This window comes from Rhyacophila brunnea, unplaced genomic scaffold (assembly GCF_057557595.1).
Source record: "Rhyacophila brunnea isolate RB1 unplaced genomic scaffold, BYU_Rbru_1.0 scaffold_2, whole genome shotgun sequence".
In the NCBI taxonomy this organism is placed as follows: Eukaryota; Metazoa; Arthropoda; class Insecta; order Trichoptera; family Rhyacophilidae; genus Rhyacophila; species Rhyacophila brunnea.
In genome coordinates, this window is record NW_028232859.1 from 34,217,042 (window position 1) to 34,242,595 (window position 25,554).

At 28.2% G+C, this 25,554-nt stretch overlaps 1 protein-coding gene across 1 annotated transcript in view; it reads right to left on the reverse strand.

Moving 5' to 3' along the window:
- LOC147072225 (lachesin-like) overlaps positions 1–25,554 on the reverse strand; it is a 158,763-nt gene that overhangs the window by 14,245 nt on the left and 118,964 nt on the right. Inside the window, exons 3-5 of the mRNA XM_085946530.1 lie at positions 19,612–19,718; positions 18,557–18,742; positions 10,978–11,170 (exon numbers count right to left, since the gene is read on the reverse strand). Coding sequence (XP_085802656.1) covers positions 10,978–11,170; positions 18,557–18,742; positions 19,612–19,718 — 486 coding nt within the window. The remainder of the gene's footprint in view (positions 1–10,977; positions 11,171–18,556; positions 18,743–19,611; positions 19,719–25,554) is intronic.

Consider the following 25,554-nt stretch of genomic DNA (forward strand, 5'->3'; position numbering starts at 1 on the left):
GATATTTGATGAAACATCTTTGATTGCTCGTACTGAAAAATAGCATTTTGCAGATCCGACTTTTTTAATAGGGACTGACGATAATATATCAAAATTCCACGATTGCTTTCAATCACTGTATGTTACTATAATTATACACTTCATTTATTTCAACTGAACTACAGATTCTTGGTAGATAAGTTGTGTCTTATTGAGTGTATATAGTGCAACACAATACATAGTAATTAAGTTAACGAATGGTAACGTCTACGCTGACGAAGTTGTATATATTGCATATTCACTCGTTGTTTGTCACTGTGTTTGATAGAGCATGAGACTAATAAATTATTATGCAGATGGCTAATATCCATTTCTCGTAAAAAAAACATGTGTTAAAAACGGCTTCATGATGCGGCTAAGATTCACATAGGATTGTAGACCCGATGAAAAAAGTACAATATATAATATTATTGTGTTTTATTGAAATTGGATAACGAATTCTTAAAAGTTAATTTATTAGTTTATTATTATATTAGTTGGTTATCCAACTAACTGATAAAAGAATATTTTAAAAATTCCAAAATTCTCATCATACAATAATATTTTAACACTTGACCAATCTGATAAATAAAATCATAGTATTTTTACACATTTGAGGGAACGATTTTATTTTTCATTGAGGTATATGGCCTGTCATTCATCTTTTTTAGGTGTGAAGTACTGAAATATGAGTAACAGTAAAATAAATCGGTATCCGGGTCCAACCGAGTTGTGAAATATGTCCCATTGGTATCGAAGCTCGATCGGAACAACCATTTCAGAATATGTTGAACGGAATAATACAAAATATGAAAGATGACTTCTTAATTATGATTTTTACAACACCTAACCAACTAATTATCAATAACTTAGATTATTTCCGTATTTTATAGAATCCATAATATAATTTAACTAAAATTTTTGATACTCGTCAAAGCATGCATGTCGCGTCAGGCCATGGACAAGTTAACTCGTGCATTCTTTTAAACGTCATAGATTCTAAAAATTTTCACATATATTTATCATTATGTTCCTATTTTATATTTTTTTAAGGGATTTTTTTTATTCCAAAAATAGCTGCCCTACAAAGTGTCCACCTAGTAAAAATTAGCTGGCAGTGATAAGGTTAAAATGTCTGTACCGTGCTTATAAATACCAATAGATACAGATTGTCTAGGTCCACAGTGTTATGTGTATTCTTAAGTAATGGAAATTATTAAATTTGGCGTGCTCTTTAATATACATAATTCGTAAAAACTTAAGAAACATACCAACTATAATATATAATGGCCTGGCAAGACATGAATCCGCTTCCACCAAACCTCGCCAATGCACTTTGCCAATTTAGGCACCTATATCTAATTTAATTACGTCTATATTAACTAAAAGTAATGCTAAGAAGAACTTCTTGAATTTTGTTAATCGGTGCAATTGGTGAGTGTAATGCCACGTTACTGGCATAAATAAAATGAAAATTTGTTTAAATTTACTATTTTTATCAATGCTTATTTTCCATTTAAAACATCGTAAATCGTCTTAAGTTAATATTGTTTTCTTTTATAATATTATTTGAAAGAATTTTAAAATCATTTTATGTTCTCCTAATCGCATATCCCTGGTTCTTGCAAAATTGTTCATGTTAGTTTTCATTAACAAATTTTAAAATAACACTTCGGTTTCATAGTTTTAATAGCTTAATCGGTAAAACACACCACCTTGAAAGCAATAGTGAATAGTTGGAGGTTCAAGGAATATTTAGTACTTTTTTTTCAACTACATAATAATGCTTTTGATGTATTACAAATATATATTTTTTGTAGAAAGTATCATAAGAATTTTCACCTGATTACCACAGAATTCTAAAAATAAATGATAAATATTTGCATTGAAAAAAATGTATTATTCTACCGGCACATCTGATATAAAATAAATATGACAAGTATAGCCTTTAATTGCCAAAAAAACTATGTAGTATGGTTCATTAAATTTATGCACTGTTATGTAAAATGTGATCGTTCATCTTGCACAAATTTCCCAGTACCGCAAGGGGATATCCCGTAGTGCAATGAAACGGGGCAACTTGTAAGCTCGCTTGGGAATATATCATCGTAGGGGGTGGACGCCACTTTCCTAGCGTCCTGGGAAAACTCGGTTGTCATAGGTGGGTTTTCTTATTCCCGTTGTGATGCATTGTATAGCATTCTGTGGAACATTTCTTTGGTACGCTATAGAATTAAAGGAATAGTGATATTTATTGCCTTAGTAATTGCATCGAAAAATATTACATAATAAACAAATTTTCTATATGCACTATGTATTTAATATTATAAAATAATTATATAATATGGATATTACAATTTTTACTTTCTATACTCTTTAATAATGTTTGCTTAATAATAACAGTTACCTAAGTATATTATTTGCAATACTGAAAATCATAAATCATCTTTATATTCCCACCTTTAAACACATGTTTATGTGTTTCTAAATATAAACTTTTTATAGAAACTAGAAGTTTTTCCCATTTACTGAATCAGTATGATTACAATTTCAAAATAATCTAAATCAATAGATTATTATTATCACGAAAGAGGATTGTGTATTTTTTGGTAGTTTGAAATTTTGTATTTTTTAGTGTTTATACTGAAGTCAGTAGGTTCTTGTAAATCAAACCGTCGCCATCTTGCTTAAGTTAATATATGGTACTATACCCAATATGCATCAAGCATAGGGTTTCCACTTTATGTCCAACTAATTAATTTCGACTTTATGTCCAATTTACTAATTCATGACACCCACGGTGGCCGCGCGGCATAAGCGTTGGACTATCACGCCGTAGGTCTCAGGTTCGAATCCTGGGTCTGGCAAGTAAACATATGGTTTTTCAATTTGTGTGTGAGTCAGGGTATGGACCTAATAGGTTGAGCAAGTGGCTGACATCCATTTCTCGTAAAAAACAAAATCTGTCAATATAAACATCTACTCTGTGGAGGCCCATATGATCCTATTAGGATCGGACATGGTCGGGACAAATACAAAGTTGAACACAAACATAAGGCAATTTTAAACAAAAATAAAATGAAAATATAAAATTATGTAGATGCATATTTAGTTTAAATCAATTTCAATTTTAAACGTTAACGAGAAAATTGCAAGTTAGTATTTATGTAAACGCAGGTTTGCTGTTGTTCGTTGTTGTCGAAAAAAAAATTAATTAAGAACACTATGCATATATAAGAGTTAAATAACGTAATGTCGCTTTCTACAATGTGAAGTGTTATTATTTTTTATATTATGATTTTCCGAATGCAAACTATTAAGATAGAGATGAAGAGGATAGCATGTAGAACTTAAATCAGCGTCTAATTATATCTATATTTTTTACAATTGATTATTTTCCATTCGCAAAGAATTGAATCCAAATAGTATGGTGATAAGAATACGTTAACTTCTTCTTTGTGATTGATGGGAAATCTTTATTAAAGAATTAAAGTACTTTTTGATACTTCAAGTAAATTCATTTAAATGAATTACAGAGTAAACAGTTAAGCAAATTGCTTTAATTCTATACTAGTTGTTTAGTACTGCTCCCTTATTCATTTATAAGTAGATGTAGTTTGCAAGGGACTGATTATTTTTAAATATAATATAAAATTAGTTTAATGAAAATTTTGGTTAAGGTTTTAATGCTAGATATGTAAAAGTGGGATATAATTATATTAACATCCATAATATTATATTATCACAAAATAAAATGTATAATTTTATATTCATTTAATAGATCAAAATAATGAGTTTTAATTATATTTGAATGTTCTATAAAATATTATAAAAACATTTATGGAAATATACCTCACTATTATATTATATTTATTATTTTGTATACGGTTTATATTACTTTATTCCGAAAATTTTCCTAAGAGTGGTGACCAATTAAAAGTTTTTAACTAAAATATAAAATGACGATTTGAATTTGAAAGGCTAATTGTTGGCATTTATGGCGATTCGGTGAGACCAAATAGTAATGATGCAAATTAAAACAGATGAATGCACCACGTGTCTTATCCAAAAAATACGGCCTGTCTCCCAGAGCGGGTATTACGATCCTCTCAGTAGCATAACAAGCGATAAGTTGTTTTGGTAATCTGCGCTAGTATTTGCTTATGTGTGAACATTATGATTACGTCTCGAATCTTTTGCGAGAGGAGCATTTTCTCTTCTGATGTTCTGTAAAAAACTAATAAAAAGACCTATTGAAATATTTGTAAGCAAAATAAGACGTTTTTACGTAAAGGCATTTTCATCCAAAACAAGATTCTTTTAACTTTAAAGCTTATTTCTATATAAGGATAATTTTGAATTCTTGAGAAATCTCTTAGATGTTGTTTTTATTAAAATAGGTTTTTAACCAAATATATTGAAATTATGAAAGTATTTCATTTATTTTATTTTTTTACCTAAATATGTATTATATTTTCAATCGAAGATAAGGTGCTAGTGATACCGAATTACTTATTTTATAGTCGATCGAAATCAATTTTCTATAAGATCAATATGGACATTGGTACATAATTTGAAAACATCTCATGTATATTCACACTAGCAAAAATCTGAAAGAAATGATAGCCGACGGGATTTGAACTTGTAACCACCGGATTCACGCCAATGTGGTAATTACGATCAATTTAACTAATAGTTTAAATTATGTTAATAATGTTGGCTATCGGTTTTGTGTATTAAATCAAGTCATATAATATCATCAAAAACCTCAATTACTACGACGTCCGAATCACTCCAAATTTTACAACGTTTGTTTGTCCGGTAGTTGTTTGTCCAGTACAAATCTTGCAATCGATTTTTAACAAACTTCCCGACCAGACATTTGAAACTTTTAGAATATATCAGAACACGATGCCAATGCATTCTTTTAATACTTTTAGCCATCTTTAATTAAAATTGAATTCATTTTCAGTTAATTCTGTTTTGCATGGAAAGTTATTTCAGAAAAATCCGTAAAAAGTAAAAGACTATCAATGGTGGCTAAGGGGTGGTTCTAGCAAGTAAATTATTAATATATACGTGCGTTACTATGAAAATCAAAATGAAATATCTAAATGACATTTCAGTATTGTATATTTGTTTGTTTTTTATTTACTTCATATCAAGTACAAGTTTGATCATATTGAGCATAATAATTCAACATAAAATTTAAAAACGTTGTATATAAAAAGTTCTTTTTATCTTGTAATTATTTAGTTTTTAGCTCACTTGCACTTGCTAATAATTTACTATATTATTTTTTTTATTTAACAAACTATAATTCACAAGGTTTGAGAATGTAATATTCTATGTATTATTGAATATACAGAATTTAAAAACATGTACTTATATACCCACTAAATAAAATCTTTTTTTGAAAAAACCCGACGAAAGTTGAACTTGTTACCATTTAAGTAACTAATACAAGATTTTTTAGTAGGTTTTCAAATTATGTATGTTCATCATATGTATATAATGTTAGATTCTCAAATCTTGTGAACTATTCGTTGAACAAAATGAATAGTTTATTATATTTTAATATTATACTTCGGGAGCGTTCCGCTTTCCAAATTTTTAACCTTTTTGTTAAATATACAATCGATCTGAAACATGCATCAATAATTTTGTCATTCCATGATCATTTTCCAGGTATAAATGTAAAAATATACATGGATATAGTCAGAGTCTTCTTTATTTGATTTATTCTGAATTAATTATTAGATAATATGTCAAAACTTGATACTATGTTGAGACCCATGCAATAATCAAATATAAGCACTTATCTATTATGGCGACGTATTTTCGAAAAGGTTATATTTAAAATATATATAGGTATCTTAATTTTTAATCAACATAATATTATTGTGTATTTATAATTTTTGAACCCATAGATTCAATAATGAATGTTTAATCTTAGTTCGAAACTTTTCTATTTTCTGACGTGTGATTTTTGTTTTATTTTCAATGTCGTTACTTATGTTATTTATATATACTGAAAAATTGACGTTAAATCATTGTGTATCATAATTATAAAATATATTATGTAACCGCTCTCACATCATACATATTAACAAGTGTACTATTTTATCATCGTTATTACGTAATCAACAAAAATATATTATATAATAAATGTATATGGAACTGCTGAAATATATTGTAAATATACATATAAAATTTATAAGTGAATAAATTTATTGTACGTGTAGATAGGTATACGTATATTTTAAAATCAAAGTGAAAAAAGATATCTAGTACATAACCAGTTATGTTAAAGTTGAAAACATAATGTTGTTGTTTTGTTCAATGTTAGTAGGTATTCTCCGTAATCTATCCGTTGAATGCAGTGCGGTGTGTTTTCAAAGTTAATTTGATCATTTGACCGTTCGTCAGCGGTAGAGGACGTTAACGGCACCTGTCACCTGTCTAAGGCAAGCAAGGATTATGAACAACTCATGGACGTGCACATATTTTTATTAGTATTAGTTTAATCGAATGACTCGATAAAATTTCATTAATATTATTTCATAATACGAAAATATTAATATGTTGGTATATAATAATTTCTATTAAAATAATTACAAAGAACTTTTTATATACAACGTTTTTAAATTCTGTTGAACCATATAAACTTGACTTCACTAGCTTAAACGATCAAAAAAATTTGTACTTGACATGTCATATTGATTTCCATAGTAACGCACGTATATATGAATAATTTAGTTGCTAGATCCTCAGAGCCCTAGCAACCAATAATGGTGTCGAATTAACTTTTCATACAAAACAGAATTAAATGAATTCAATTAGGTATACTCAATATTTAAAAGTGCATTGGCATTGTGTTCTGATATATTCTAAAAGTTTTAAATGTCTAGCTAGTCGGGAAGTTAGTTAAAAATCGATTGCAAGATTTGTACCGGACAAATAAGAATACGAGGTAAGAAGTTTTTATTAAACATTTCAATATTGACTGATTTCGTACGAAAACGTCATGCTATTTTTAGACCAAGATTTATATTTAATTAAGTTTTGTATTTTCTTCTTCTAAGTAAGTACAAACAATATTTTTTTATATCATTGGTTAGCTAAACTGTAACTAAAACTGTAATAAATGAAAACATGTTTTCGAAAAACTAACCTTATTTTATATAAAAACTAAAAATAAGAAAAAATATATATTTCTTAGTTAACACAATAATATATCTTTTCACATGGAATTGAAGTCCGATTATGATCTCGGCATAAATCAAGAATTGTATACTTTTTAAATGCCTGACAATAATAATCACCTAGTCAAAAATTATTGTCATTGGTTACGTATGTAACGATGTGTCATTTTTGTGACATGTCACAAAATTTATAACAATATTTTATCATCATTGATACAAGAATATATACATTACTATATAAGTACAAGGAATCTATATTTATTATCATGAAAATAGTAAAATTCTTTTAAAGCTATTTTTCAGATCTTTCAAATGAAAAATACAGAATATCAGCGTGTAACGGTAGTTATTTCAATAAACGTATGAAGAAAATTTAATGAAATCCTGAATTATGAAATCATAGAATAACCGTTGAGTAGATAACATAAGTTGTAAAAAATATTACTTAGATTAGTGGAATTCATATTATTAAATTTTAAATTAAAGAAAGTAAGCTGTAAAGGTATGGATATTAGAATTTCAAGTTTGACTAGTTAAATACCGACAAAATACGAAACGGACAATAATATTCTAGCCACATTATTTAATTGAGAAAATAATTGAAGAAGAGAAACCCGAAATGGTGAATAAATATGTTGTCTTTCAATATGGCAATACACCGGTTTACATATCGAAAGCTTTATTAGCGAGCTGCATAACTACAAGCTTCTGATTGATGAGCCATTCATTTTCTATTTACCTGATACTGTCAAACTCCTACCTTATTTTTACACTCAAAAAAATTTCGACGTAGAAGAAATAACTCAATAGTTATTGATAAATTCTTTTACATTGATATATAATTGGAAAATGCGTATTCAGCACCAAGCATGTTTATCGAAAAAAAACAATTTATATATATATATATATATATTATAGTTTTATCACTTGAAATTTGTGCAAGTTAATATAAATTACATAGATAGCGATCACACTAGACTATAATACTCTTGATACTTCAATAGATATTACTCAGATATTATTAAAAATACATCTTATTAGTAGGTATGCTATAAACTTAGCATCTTATCCCACTTATATATTTTCTTGATTTATCTGTAACCGATGAGAGAAAACTTAATACGTAAATGTGTATGAGATAGTGATACAGGAACTACATGGGGGTAATGTGAAGGAAAAGATACACGTAAGTGTGAATTCTAAATTTGAAAAATAAGCTAATACATAAATAAAGGTATCGTTCATTTTAATCGGGTCGTGAAATAAAATCAATGATAGGGTACTCTCATAAAAGTTTGACAGATTATTTTTTTAAGTCTTAATATGATTTTAATCAAAACAATAATATTTTTATATTTATTCTGCATTCTCTTAACTAAGATACATAATAATATTATAAAAATATTGAAATGTTTCTAATTTTTAATTTAATTTTTTCTTATGTATTTCTGGGGATTTTTTTTTAATACACATACTGTAAATAATTATAATATTATTATAATTAACTATTTCTTTTTGTACATTCTTAAATCTTGTGAATTATTCGTTGAATAAAAGAAATAGTTAATTATAAATTATTGACAAGTTCAAGTAAGTTACATCATAAAAAATATTGGAGAAATCCACGACGTGCGTCGGTTAGTAATTGAAGTAATATGTATCTACTTTGATTTAATACACAAAAATCGATTGCCAAAGTAGCTTGATTTAGAAGAGCGCTAATGAGTGGGTATTAAAAAGTGGCCAATAGTTAAAATTTGTCGCAATTAGTATGTCACTGCGTAGCATATAGGTAATGCACGAATGGGACGTAAACTCGGGAGATGCAGATGGCTTACTTTTTTCAAAAAGATTTTTTCTATTGGTTATAACATATTTTCTCAGAAAGTGTTTTCAAAATTATAATATTTTTATTGTAATTTTATTAAAATAAACATGTATTCTGCAAATACCGCTTTATAAGTATCTCATTTTATTGAAACGGTACGATTTTAAATATTTTTAATGAAAAACTTAGTCAATTTTCATTAGCGGAGGCGTAACTTTACCCCAAAATTGCTCCTGTCACTGCAAAGAAGTATGGGTAACAGAACACGAGAGAGTCTGAGGTGAAAAAGGGGACTCGTAAACAGAGAGGACTAATGAAGACGTGCAGAGTGAACCCTTTTACCCTGTGAATAAATTAAAGTAGCCACTCAGGCGTCCAATTATATAATAGCTTTCGCTCATAACGCGCGCTTTGTGGGCCAATGTAAACGATCGTTTTGTATGCGGCCCTGTGCATACGTTTGATGTATTTTATCAATAATATAACGATTTTAATAAATAACAATTTTAGGCTTCATGCTTATAAGCTTATTATACTTATTTTATAATAATTATTTTACAAAAAAAAATCTTTACAAAAATATTAAAATAATAAACATAATAATGACAAAATCTGTTTACATCTCTCTTTGCCAATACAGCATGACCGCTAAAGCCAACTTCGAATGTTCAAGCAAACGATAATGATAAATACAATAACATTTCTGAATAGCATTATATAAAAATATACTTTACAAAGTGTCGTAGGTAATTATAGTTACTTATTTCAGTTGCTATACATACTATCAGAATATAATGTAGAGATAATATAAAGAAAAAAAGTTAGTTATTAAATGAGTTCTTATTTTGTATTATTAGAAACAATAATAAAAATAATATTTTTTCTTAGTAGAAAGATTATGGTATAAATAAAAACAATCGTTTAATATTGTCTGCCATCATAATTATATGTTTGTATAAGATATTTTCAATATTAAACAAAATCATTCTGGGTAAATAAAAAAAATATTGAAGTTGTACAAAAAATAAATGAAATTACTACTCAATACTTAGAATTGTCCGTATCTTCTTATTAATAATAACATTGCTCATTCCACAAAGAACAATTTTAGTGATTTGAGATTATGTATAGGTAAAATTTTTGTTTATAAACCTACTAATAAAACGATTGTATATTTATTTTTATTTACTTATATATATTTTTATTATATAAAATGACTGAATCTAAATTGTTAATATTATAAAAAATATTGAAATATAAATTATAAGTTGTAGTTAGGAAATAAATAATATTTCTTATTTCACTTATTCAGATCAAGATACAATAATTTAAGTGTAAAACAATGATAACCATATGATTAAAGATTACATCGCCATTGATAAGATCTGTCACTTTGTTCATTGTATAACTGTTAACTAAGTACTATAATAATAATAAAGTTGTTGCATTTTTTGATAAATATAAAATTTAATGTAGTGTTCAATACTGTAATCATAATAATTATGTTGTTGATACTGATAGAATAAGCATAGATATTTTAAAAACACAGGTTAAATCAAATAATTTATTGACACTTTCAATGGTAAATGCAGATTATGTTAATAAACGTATCATTTATTTTCATTCAAAATTAAAAGAATGTTCCTACCTATACAGTTTATTAGGACACCATTTTCTTACAAGAAATAAATAAAACAGAAAATGTATAACGGTTATACAAAATAATACAATATTTCCTTAAATTATATATCATGTCAATTTAAGACATTTTGTTTTTTTAGAAATATTTATTACTCGTATTAGTTTTAACAACTAAACCGGTGCCATGGAATATGAAAACTTGCCATAAAGAGAAAAATACCTTGACATACAGTTCTTTCTAATGTAAATTGTTAATATTATTTTATGAAAATATGTAAAAATTACCTCTTGATTTGACACCACTGGGCTCTCTGATGGTGATATCAGCCCCGTCTTCGCGACGCCACTGCACGTGCGGTGCAGGGGAACCCCTTGCGCGGCACGTCAATTTGACGGTGCCCCCTTCCGGCACCATCACGTCTCCGGAAGTCTCCTCGGGCACGAAGTCCGGTGGAACAACTACCTCCAGATATCCCAACTGCGAATAATATCATAATCATTTTCAATTAAAATTTATGGCGCGTAAAATTCACACTGAATGCTTTGTAACTGAATATTTAATGTGTTTTTATTATTGTTTAAGTTTTTGTGAGTATGTTTAAACCATAATTTTAAGTTATTTCTTCAATGTTAACATATAAAGAACATTTTTTTTATATTACTAATTTACATATACATAGAGAAAAGTTATCAACAATATTAATCATAATAATTTATTTTACCATAAATTGTTTTAAAGAGCTATTTCCTAGGAAGCTAAAAGCGGTATCTTTATTTTTATTACATTGTATGCAAATTTCATTTTATTTTAAAATTTAGTAATCGTGTTGTCTTTATTGTAAACTTATGTATAGATAGAATTTTTTTTCTAAATATAGTCTCTTTTATTTTGATAGTTGCTACTGCACTACCTGCTATGTATCCACAAATATTATGAGCATATATACCAAAATATAATGAAAATTAGGTACCATTCAAATTGTTGTCGAAAATATTCCAAAATATTTGTTGGAATGTATTAAGCTGCATGTCATTGATATTGTGATTAATTCATTTATTAAACCATTATTGAGAAAATACCTCTCTCACCATAAGATGCCACAAACATTTTAATACCCGATACATTTCCTCGCGTAGAAACTAATTCGTAATTGTCAACCGTTCTAACCAATGGGCGGGCTGACTTGAGATACTTTTCTTTCAACGAACATGTGGGAAGACTCTCAAATGATCCTAAAACTATATATTAACAGTTCAATATAATGTTTAGTCTGTATAAAATAATAATATATAACTGATTATGTCACATTAAGTACTTGTTAAAATATAAGAAAGTGTATTAAACATTATTTAGTTTATAAGTATTATTATAGCAATATTTAACTGTTATTTAATTTATGTTGTATCATATTGTATTGAAAAAAGAGGTTTTTTTTAAATATTTAAACAAAAATTATTTTTCTAAACTAAATAAATAATCCTTTTTATTGCTTCATTGTAACCAATTGATTGGTTTGTAATTAATATAAAGAAACCGTTATTTAATTCATGTGATTTTAATTAAACCAAACTTTATTTAATATTTAACTAGGGTTCTACGCTCAAATTAATTAAATCTTTTATCTAACATGCAATTTCGCTAAATTCCATGTCCCCAGCTTTGTTATCTTGTCGTTAAACGCAGCTGTACAGCCCCCGGGTCATCATGTTTTATCAATGAAATAGAATACTTCCGGACAGTGTTCCTTGGTAAACGTTCAGAAGTTAAAAGCGAGTGCTCACTGCAGCAGATAAATTCAAAACGGAAACCGAGCTGGATATAAATTTTAGAAAACAAGATGAAATCTCAGTTTTATTGCGACCTACCTACTGTTAGTTAGTCTTCAAGGCTATATGATTCAATAATTTCCCCTGACATTATGAACTAACTTGGATTGATTGTATAGCTTTGGTCCATAACTCGTTGAGAAGTAATTGATACTCTTGACTTAAGGCGGTTCAGTCGATTCATAATTCATGTAGAAGCGATACTGTTTGACTTGTCAAGTGGCAAGATATTGGATATGCAAAATGTATATCCAATCGTTTCGTGCTACGCCATTTAGAGCGTTTATATTATTATGGATTAAAAATATTTTACCAAGACAGCTTAAATAATAAAACATTGTTTGACGTCTTTGATTAATTGTGAAAATTATAGCATATACTGTAATTATCGAACACCGATCCCACGTAATTACTAATGTGAGAATATTATCTATTAGGTAGGTACCTACATATAATACTTTAATTGACATACCTAGTGAAATTGAAAATAAATAATTATTTTGTTTCTAATCAGAGCATATTATAAGTGACAGCAAAGTTAAAATAACAAACTTTTACAAATAAATATTGTTAGCATTTTTTCTGCTTTAAAACACAAGCACATTAAAAAATGGCATGTATATTTTCTAAGACATGAAATTTGAATTCACATATTATATGGCTTTATAAACGGATACTCTGGCACTACGATATTTACTGTGAATTACACTAGTGTAACACACATATTCGTGATATATTTGTTTCAGTACAATCCTGAATTGACATTTTTCCACTAATTATATAACCAAGCTTATTATTTATGACATACTATACTATTCTATATTACATGAATACATTATGTATACCCACCTACTTACTCATGTAGTTTTTATTTTTTAAATTCTTATACTACAATATTCTATACTTATGTATAAAATACATTGATACATACTTCTGTTTTAATTCAGCAATTATAATATAATCAAGTATTCTCAAATATAAATTTCAGTTAATCTTTGTATTTAAAAAGGTCTTACCATAAAAAAATTAAAAGCTCTACGTGATTTAGCATTTTGTTACATTATCTTCAAGAAAAATCTTTTAAGTAGGTAAGGATTAATTTTTTCAATATTAATTACTAAGAATTTCAGCGTACCTATATAATATTTATTTATAGACATAGGTACGATAAGATTGCCTTGACTACATTTTAACCATGCAAGTTGAATAAATTACTTATTTCATGTCACTATTTTATACAGCCCTACAATCCATAAATAGGGGTTTGGGTCGAAATCCCGAATGCTGAAATCCCGAATACCCGAAATCCTGAAAGCATAAATCCCGAAAAACGAAATCTCGACGGCTGAAATCCCGAATGGCCGGAATCCCGAAGGTCGAAATCCCGAAAAATACAAACAGTAATAATTCTCAACAAATACTTACTCGAGAGCAAAAAATACTACTTTTATAAAAGAAAATGCAATAAAAAATAATATATATATATTTTGACAATTATTAATAGCTTAGTTTCCATTTTTCCACAAAAAAATGTTTTTTTGTCTCTCCTGTAAAATTTGCGCAATTCAAGATAAAGTTTTAAGATTGCGCAAATTTGTACAGGAGAGACAAAAACCCATTTTTCTACAAAAAAATGGTTTTTTGTCTCTCTTGTAAGAGTTTGCTAAGATTGCGCAATTTTTACAGGAGAGACAAAAAAACGATTTTTTTTTTTTTGGAAAAATGGAAACTAAGATATTAATAATTTTCAATATACCTATATATATATTTATTAAATTTTCTTTTATAAAAAGTAGTATTTTTTGCTTTCGAGTTGGTAGTTGTTGAGAATTTTTACTGTTTGTATTTTTTTATTTTTCGGGAAATCGGCCGTCGGGATTCCGGCCATTCGGGATTTCATCCATTCGGGATTTCAGCGTACGGGATTTCGGCATTCGGGATTTAGGCTTTCGGGATTTTGGCATTCGGGATTTTGTCCGGCAACCCTTCAAAAGCACAATTTCTCCTCCTTTTATTATTTAAATACCGTGTCCACACTGGCAACAAGTTTCTGGCAACCTCGTTAGATTTTACGATAATTATGATAATTATCGTAAATTTTAATGAGGTTGCCAGCAACTTATTGCCAGTGTGGTCACGGCATAATATTATGAGCAAATATTATATTAATCTTCATTATATTATTATCTAAAATATGTTTTATATATTTTGGACTAGCTCCAGCAAATACATTTTTAATGAATTCATATTATCTTTGACTGCTTATATTCTAAATAAATAAAATTAAAAAAATATTATCTAAAAAACCTTATAATAATTAATAAAACAACAGAATGTATTTTTATAATAGAAGGAAATAGCCATTTTAAATTTAAATGAATCGTATATCGTCGTCCGCATAAAAACAATCTTGGATAAAATTTCACAAAATAAAACCCTTAGATAAGATCTTTTCCAGCCTAAAAGTTTTATAGACTGCTCGTTTATTATATGGCAAATAATTTGTTATGATAAGAACTTTAATTCATTATAATTAGTTCCACGATTCATTACAATAATCGCTTTAATATGGCTGCTATTCCAAATTCGTAGCGTGTATTGTATCTGTTTATACATATTTAACGGCTAATATGTTACGAAAAGCGCTCCAGCTGTTATGAAACACACCCCGCATACGTGAAATTCACGTGTGTAATATTTTATATCGTCGCGAGGCAATTTCATTGAAAATAATTTCCGTAGAGGATTTCTCCAGTTCCACGTATGACGCCTTTCTTCTTATAGCCTTTATGATAAACGCCAGTGTCACGCAAACATATTATTAACTAAGACTTTCATTTAACTAAAGCAGGTGTTATTACATTTCGTAATAAATATGCATCAATTATTATTATTTAACATATTTACAATTAAATCAAGGGATGTTATCTCATACATTTTGACGGAAGCAATTACATTCAATATTTTGTAATATATTTGTTTATGACAGCTGATATTGCCACATAACCAAGTGATATTATTAATTATTGTTATACAAAGTATGAAGTGTATTTTAAATGGTGCAAGAATCTCGGATTTTCAGTTTTGAGAATCGATACCTTCACCAAGTCTTGATGATCCGTGGTATGGCGTCATACTTGGGGGTACTTATGGGTAACCGATACTCGTTTAAACGAAATTCACTAATTTTCTTCCGCTAAATGATACCCAATTTTTCATCTGTTTCTAGTTTATGGGTTACCATGGTCCAAATGGTTTGAACCCTAAGGGCATAAATACAATTGGGTTTTAATTATTTTTTTACCTGCCGATGGAGACCAGACGTATATTATGTAGGTTATGTAAGATTCTGCGAGTATATTAGACTTGTTTTTAAGTTTACCATAATAAATTATGGTTTAACAAGCAATACCTAACCTGCACTAAATCACACTCTGACAATCCTTGGTTTAGTGAGTCATAGATTTAATTCTGTTAACCGTATATACTACTTTTATTTTTTAATTAATAATAATATGAATTTTTTAACATACTACATAATACCGAGGAAATTAATTAGCTATTGACTAAGGACAAATCCACAAATAAAGTTTGTTAGTTACCTCAACATTATGATTTCTCTTGACACATTCAACAAAAAACACGTATAACTTAATATAATTTAATTTTATGCATATTAGATGTGATTATTACATATTTTTGTATTAATCTAAAAATAACTTACATTGTTGTTAATGGTGCTATCAATTTGAAACTTTCATCGCTAAAACCGATAACAATTTACTAGAGTTTCATATTACTTCTAAACCTTCTAAATATTACAAGATAAAAATCGAAAATAACTATGTAAAGATGGTCAGATAGCAAGGGTGGAGTGTTAAGGTGAGATGCATGCAGGTATAATACTTGCAAAAATTCATTACGAGTAAGTAAATTGGTCAAATAGTAGCGGTGTAGTGGTGAGTGGGGTTCAGGTAAAGGAACGCGTACCTACACCAAAAACAATGTCGAATAAATCAATGCACAAATAGGTTAGATAACAGTGGTGGAGTGGTGGCGTGAGGTACAAGTAGAGGGATGTGTACCTAGATTCAATAGTTACTTCTCTCATTTTAAAAGAAAAATTATCTCTATTCCTTCATTCTATATATCTGTCGGTATTTCACGCAAATAAAGTCTTGGGCTATCGCCAGTTATAAAATAAAACTATACAATATTAGATAAATAAATATCATGTTGTGAACCTCTTGATTTAATAATTTGTTAAGTACTCAACATGTCTTTCTTTAAATAAATAAATAATATTACAACATAATAATATGACTAACTTTTCTGATACATTTAACATTATTTAATTTTGTTTATATTATAATATGTAAAATTGAAAACTACCAACGTAATAATAATGACTAATAATTGGGACTAAATATGTCCAAATAACTTAAGATATTGCATAGGAAAAGGATATGTAAGAAGCTTATTTCCAGTAGGTAGTTGTAAATAATTTATGAAGTCAAAGTCGTAAATAATAATCACTTTATAGCGTGAAGTCATTTTCAGTTCAATAGCATTATTATAATGAGCGTTGTTTTACTTGCTATTTTCATCAGGACTAGTTTCACTCATAATGACCGTTTTAACTGATGTCATAAAATATGATAGTACAGTGTTATCAAATAAGAGATTTATATTTTTATTTTACCTCTCAATAAATTGATTGTGTCACGAGCTATATGACATGTTGCACCATCTTGTTGGAACCATATATCGTCCAGATGAAAATAATATAATTCATGCCAAAAAAAAATAGTAATCCTATTTCTGTAGCGTTCTCCATGGACAATACTCGTAATGAAATTTTCGTTTTCAAAAATATATGGTCTTATTACACCTCCAGATGATAAACTACACCAAACTGTTAATTTTTGTTGATGTAAAAGTATTTCAAGAATAGCATGTGGCCGTTTGTTGTAGCTTAACCACTGGGAAATGCCAAAAGAAATGGCGTATTTCAAAAAAACATTACCTTATTCTTAGGTCAATAATTATTATAAAGAAATCTTTATTCGTAGGATGTTTATCACACTTGATTGGTCAAAGACATAGCTTATAATTAGTATCTTTAAAATTATTTTCAAGTGTGTTAATCTTGCCCATTTTTTGAATAATAAAATGCCTAATTCTTGTCAAATTTGGGATCACAGAGATTATCAATATATTTTTTTATCGTAAATATTTCACTATAATAATGTCGACATAAATTATAAAAAATGGTTTTATAAATGCGTTTAAAAATTATTAAATGTAAAAAATCTTAACACCACTGCACATGCATGTACTGACATATGACTGTATTCTAAAACATTAGAGCGAGAGGTTTAAAAGAATACTATTTTATGTAATAAAAATACTTTATGCAGTCATCAAATGTTTTAATAAATATAAAGGATAATAAGGCTTCAAAATTATGTAAATAAATTATCTACAACGTTTATGGAATGTCCAGGATCATGCTTTGAAAATGCAATAAAAGCTCCATCTTGACCTACGCTGAGCATGTCCGCCCTTAATGATTTTCCAACAATACTGAACGCAAGTGTCAATTTTGGTGGGAATAAAAAAATGGCTGCTATGACGTTTTAAAAATCTATAGTATCTACTAATTTTTAACCCTTTATTATAAATGTGTAAAAACATTTTGTATTTAAAAAATAATATAGGCAGGCATATTAATAATTTTTAGAGTTTTATAATGTAAAGTTAAGAAACTCATCGGGTCCGGTTACAATAAATACAAATTATTGTGTGATGAAAATGCGTGTGAATTTTAGTCAGTTGATAAATTTTAAATCTATGATAAGTACTTACCTATATCAATTCTTTTTATTTCTTATTCTTTTTAATCTACTCCATTTACGTATAAAAATGGCGAATAAAAAATGTTGAGTTAAAGGTACATATATTTATTAGGAATACTCGTAGGTGCATGCAGCAATAGTGGTACCGTAGGTATCTACATAAATATTGATATGTTTACCTGACTTTTCATGGGATCTGTATTGATCTGGCACATATATTGTCCACGATCCTCCTCTTGAACTGCTCGTATGTGAAGATACCACGTGGAATGATCGCTGTGAGAAACTGACACACGTGGGTTATGTGTAATCACGTGATCGTGAATGGCTTGAATAGCTTTCGTATCGGCTTTTACCCAACCCACCTGAAATTTGTAAATATTTAAAACGATTGATCGTGTCGCATGTCCTTTGTCATGTTACACCTAAAACTATTTTCCTTATGTATTTCTTTGATACTATTTATGTACTTGTAATATCTGTTTTCAAATGTATTCAATAATTATTTCGTTTATTTAATTTAAAAACGATAATAGTTTTCGATTAACATTTTCAAGTAATTTCAATAATAAAAATCTAAATCTATTAATCAGATTTTTTTAGAATGTGTAGAAATAAGTATTAGAAAGAAAATATATGGTTAGTTATTCTTTATTAATTCAAATAAAAATATTGATATCTCCATTTTTTAATTTGTTTTTAAACATCGTAAAATATTAATTAATTATTGCTTGAGCATTCATTGTTATGATCGGGCTTATTTATGCAATTATAAAAATGTGACACTTTTGCGAAGCAGTGGTAATTGGTTTTAAAAATAAAGCTTCACTTACATAAATATGCATACAATTGTTGCAACGATTCTCGACTCAAAGCCATCTCATAGGAATACGGATAAATTTATTTGGCTTTTTGATTTATCATACGGAACTTTTTTTACCAACAGTCGTCATTCATAACTATTTTTTTTTGTTTGTCGTTTGATTTAATGATTTCATAAATACGTCCAATTAATACAGTACACCCAATATTAATTTATTTTGTCACAAACCCATTCTTTAGAAAATTTATTATATTCCTAATTAAATTCACGTAAATTTTAATGTAACGTAACATATTGAAATAAGTAGGGACTTAAAATTCTTATGATTTAAAATTATGCGTTAAAGAAATATATTATACTAAAATCCAGAGAAAGATAGAAACGCCAAGATAATTCGTTGAAAATACGAACCCGGTATCCTCCAAGGTGTACCACTAAACACCTGAATATGGCATCTCTCCCAACTGATACTGTCAAATTTGACAAAGGCTCTCCGAATTCTGGCTGATGTGTGACTCCTGTAACAATACAAAAAAAAACATTTTTATTATACATATTCAAACGTACCCTTAGTTTGTAATTTTAATATAATATTATTCTGTTATCTATAATTTGGAATCAGTATTCACTTTTATATAAAATTATTGTGGTTGCTATTGCTATTATCATTTTATTTTTGTTGACTTTGGTGAAAAATTTCATATTAGAAATAAAGCGCACTTGGAAATCAACATCTTTGACAATATAACGCAATAGACGTGTAATTTTCTAGCAAACTGAATTGTTACAAGTCTAAACTGCTATCCAAGAAAATAAAAAGTATAAAATGTTATCGGAAACCTGTCTAAAAAAAAGAAAAGATTCGAAAATTTAATAATCTAAAAAATATTTTACCGAATAAAAAAATAAGGTAGTTTAATATAAATATAAATTTCATGTAAAGTTCAATAATTATACTGTTTAAAAAATAAAATAAACTGAAAGTACTTTTTTGGTCAAATTATACGTGTAGGTATCTACTTGTGTAATACGCATTATATAAAATAGTTTTATTATACAGACTTTTATTGCAAACCACTTTGCATGGTGGCGTAAGATAACATGCCTTTCATTATTGTATAAATTTATGTCTTCTACATAAATCTTATTTAATTTTAAATATATTTCAATTTTAACGATTCATTGTTTATAAATAGTATTATAAATATTTTCCTATCCATGATCCAGTTCTCTTTAAAGCATATACTATTAAAATTTTTCATAGAGACTCTACTACATAGTACTCGAATAACAAATTGATATATTATAGATTGCTTTAAATTTGCCTTACTCAAAATGCTTCTGATTATAGAAGGCCGCAAACTAAATATAAACAGTCCCTTTCGTATCAATTGATCTTTAGACTATCTTTACTTACACGACCGACTTAATAACATCACAGAAATCGGATTCAATTTACTCGGTCACTTATAAAGAATCTTTCGATGAATAAAAGATTATGCGAACCTGCGAAGTTTTTCTACCTTCCATAAATGGAATTTGTATTCACATCAGTGTTGTGTTTACAGTGGAAGTATCTCATATCCCTTCAATGATACACGCGTTAAGATAACGTGGAAAGGACAACCCTTTTTATTGTTAAATTTTCATATCTATTGTTGACATCGTGACTTTGAAAAAAGATTTCCCACCCAAGGGAGCACAATGGGCCGAGTGATCGCTATCATAGGTTTCCTATTACCTACAAAACTCATACGCGATAACACTCGCAGAATACGGTTTGTATGAGAATGTGATATATAAACGAGGTGATGTGAAAAATACAAACGAGATTTGTAATGTCCGAATGTTTGGACATAAAAACAGAACGTTTTCAAACAACCGTTTGGGAATTTAGATAAAGAGACTCTTTCCCGTTTTGACATTATTTTACAATGCTAAAATTTTCCGTATACCGTACTTCAATTAATTTCTTAATATTACCATGACCAAATTTAATGATTCAATTAATTTTGTAATACTAACTCGTTATGTGCTTACATTTTGTTATAATATTATAATAATATAATTAAAATAATCAAATTAAAAAGTATAAACAAAATATATCTGTATCAATTCAATTCTCTCAAAATCTCAAAAAAATATTCATTAACAATATATTATAATAAAATTATATCGTGAAATTATTTATTTATATTAATTTAATATTATACTTTGGCATTCTTTGGGTTCCATAATATATTTGAAAACTTAATAACACTGATTATGAAAATCTATTTATTGACAGTATGCACAGTACGATGATTTATTTTTATATATGTTTTTAACTACCTATATGCTTAGATTGTTTAAATTTTGCCAATACTTTACTATTGTAGTATAATGTATATAATATACTATTAAGAAAGTAAAATTTAAAAAACTTTGATATTGAATTAGAAACTTCATTTGTCTCTAAACTGGGTTAATTTAATTAAAAACTTATTGCCTGGAACTGATTTTTGGACAAAGCAACGCGTCGAAACAAAACACGTTCTGCTGTTATTAGTCACGTACTTTGATAATGACATTAATGTTTGAGATTTAACACAATCAACCTTTTGCTAGTAGTTTATTCATTCAAAAACATATTATACAAAAATAATCGTACCTAATATAATAGTTCTGCATCAATTTGTTACTAATCGTATTTTAACGCCATGACAAATAATCGGTTTAACTATTAGATAGTAATTTTATTATTTATCATACTATCTATATTAATCAGTTTTAATAATTTATTTAATTAATTTTAATCGATTGACCATATAACGATAACTGATAAGATATTGTAGAGTTTAATTATGTAATCAAATATGGCTGAAGAGTGAAGACTAATTTATGCATACGTATAACATACATATTATTTTTAGGGAAAAAAAAAACTTAGTACAAAGCCGTTACCAAAACTGCATCCATTGAATTCCATATTTAAAGTATGTTGCTCAGAATACATACCGATTCGAGTACCGCTCCGTACCAATAGTTTTCAAATAGACATATTTTTTGGTATGTTGAATTTTATATTTTTAAATGTTATGATTTTAATAAAAATTGTGTAGGTAGGTAATTATTTATGTATTCAATAGACTTAGACTACGGGTACTTAAAAATAATTATATTTTAACTGAATACTGGATTTTTTATTTGCTTTATATAAATTTACCACCATGTCGTATGTGAATTAAAATATTTTATTATTACACATATCGGTTGCAAAACATTCACACAATTCCTATTTCTAAGGTGGTAGTAGATGGAAAAACAAATAATATAATATTGAAAATATTCATAACCTGAATTTTGGAATACATTGATTGAAAGAAAAACAATAATACATCTAATGGATTCTAGTCATCGCGGATATATAGAGCGCAATACTATTAACAGCTAAACCACAATTTTATATAATAATGTAACTATAAATCTCAAGCCTTTAAGCCGCGTTGACACGGTCCAAGTACGATCCAAGTACACTTGGATCGAGTGCCATCCAAGTGACAGCTTCATACTAATTATTCCTATCCAAGCTAACTTGGATGAGTAGGACGCGGTCCAAGTAGCTTGGATAGGAATAATTAGTTTGAAGATGTCTCATACGAGTACACTTGGATGGCACTCGGTCCAAGTGCACTTGGATCGTACTTGGACCGTGTCAACATTATAACCATGGTAATGAGGTAATAATGATAATATTTCATCCATTTATTATTGAATCGTAAACCCTTAAAATAATAATATAAACAGTGAAGAAAATAGTTTTTGAATCCGCAACTTAATCATCTTATATTATATATTACGTAACTGTCTTTTTCGGCTAGGTAATGGAGCCTTTTGTGGCTTTAAGATAAATGTAATATATCTGGAAAAGCTCTTTATAGGGTTAGACCTCCTGATATGGTCGCGGAAATAACTGGCATAATGACGTTCTCGCAAATATTTATAAAACAATTTACCCTCTAGGCCCCACTATCCCCTTCTCCCCCAAAAGTCTAGCGGCCGCTCTTGTCCCTAACAAGAAATCCCTTAAGCCTATCACGAGTTTTCTTTTCATATAAATAAATTGACGGGATGGAAATCTGTCCTCGTCAAACTTTTGCGCAAAATTGAATAATGAACGATAGGTTTCTCAATTTTATAGGTGTTCATATTTTTTTATTTATAATATAATATATATAATAATATCAGCAGTGGAACCACATAATGCGAGAACTATTTTATTTTATTAAAAATAGTTATCCTTTTAAAAATAAAATAGTTAATTCTATGTAGGTACATCCAAATGCCGCCAGATAGTGCAATAGGTACTACGTACCCTCGTTGTACAACCTCAAAGGTTCCGTCGCCGTGGCCGAACTTTACTTGCCCTGTTGTAGCGGTGCTAAAAAAGCAATCTAGTTTCACGTGACAGGAGCCGCGAAACGTGCCGATGGACCGAGGCAGTGGCGCGACTTTGTGCTTGTCATATGACTCAACTCTGCGGCATGACAGGATAAAGTAAGTATATACATTATCATATCATTCATAATACAGTTTATCGCATATATTTAAGGATTTTCAAATGCATGTAAGAAAGAAACTTATTTTCTAATTGAAGAATGTCATTAAATATGCAAGCCTAGCGGTAAACATAGAACTGCGGAGATTTTTAAAATTCTGATATTTCAATATAACGAAAATAGGGTTCAAATGACCACATAAAAATATTTCCTCAAATACTGTCTTTCAGAAAATACGTATTCGTATTGAACAGCTTCCAGCACAAGTATTACGATTATTTTGTTATAGACAATTATACAATAAGACATGTAAAATTCTCAAATAACACAATGCGCTTATGTAGATGAGATCTTTTTAATCTCATTTCAGGACCTTTTGAAATAACTTTATACATGCCGTCGTTGAGCTGTTAAAACTTCCTATGTGACAAAAAAGAACGACATAGATTTTTTTTTTCTTATTTATGACTACTCAAATAATTTAATTTATATAAACAACATTTATTGGGGGGCTTGTTATCGTTGAGTATTTGTGATTGATCAAATTTAATGAATACGCACATAAATAGAGATATTTAAGTCGTATTAAAATAAGACGTCACATTGGAAGTTTTTATAATTAATAACATTTTATTATTTTGGTATATAGAATGTTGATGGTTTTAATAAACTTTGTGGTGTAGTAATTACATACAAGCCAAAATCAATTTAACAAAAAAAAATATATCGGATTTTTTAATAATAAAATTTAACGATTGTGTGCAAAATATCTTTTTTTTCAAATAGGATATTGAGTTAATTTATTGTTGAATTATTGTAATAAGTATAATATGTCTTACAAAATATTCTGTTTATTATATATGGTCTTTTATGAGGTATGACCAAAAAATTTTTTGAGGGGCTGATAGTTTTAACTTATACTACTAGGTATAATGAGTATTGTTATTTGCTTGTCATGAATTTCTATATACAAAAAAAATGATTAAAAATATATGACGTATTCCAAATGAAGTAACAATAATATATTCTATCCATTTCTACATCTCGTAGACTAATATTTGTATGATAAATAAGTAATCTAATTACATAAAGTAAAAGTACATATGGAGTGTTATTAATTTTTATATTATCATTGTTATTTTAGTTATAGTTTTAAATGCAACTGTTAATTTATGAATTACTCGTTTACAGACCGGCTAGTATCACTCCCAAAGGCTGTGTGAGGGTAGCTTTATGATTCGTGTCTATTTATAAAATAGTATTGTTGAGTTTTCCGGGGACATGTTGACAAATATCGGAGAACACAGAGAGAAGCGGCGTACCTAAGTGATGCGCAATAAAAATATTTGTAATATTGTAATTTTTAATACACGCCGGCAGGGTTACCGGAAGTTAAAGGCCGAGAAAGTCTATCTCTCCACCCGCGGTCTGAGATGACATTCTCTTGCACTTTGTATCAGCTGCTCATTTTACCTAGAGTAGGTTGCTCAGCATCGGTTATCCACCATTCTTGGTATTTGCTACTATAAAATATTCTGGTATCCTATATATCTACATATTGTTTACAGCTAGTTTTTGTTGACAAGGTAAATATTATTATTAGTCTCCGGTCCAAACATTAGTATAGTATTTATATTAATTTTTATAAAACATTTACTAAAAAATTATTTTACAGACATATTTACTTAAATATATTACTGAAAATTTACAATATATTTAGGTACGTTAAATTACACTTTCAACATCCAAAATTATTTAAAACTTAATAATACTTATACAAAATTTTCAGACAATAGTGATTTTTTCTACCAGGTAG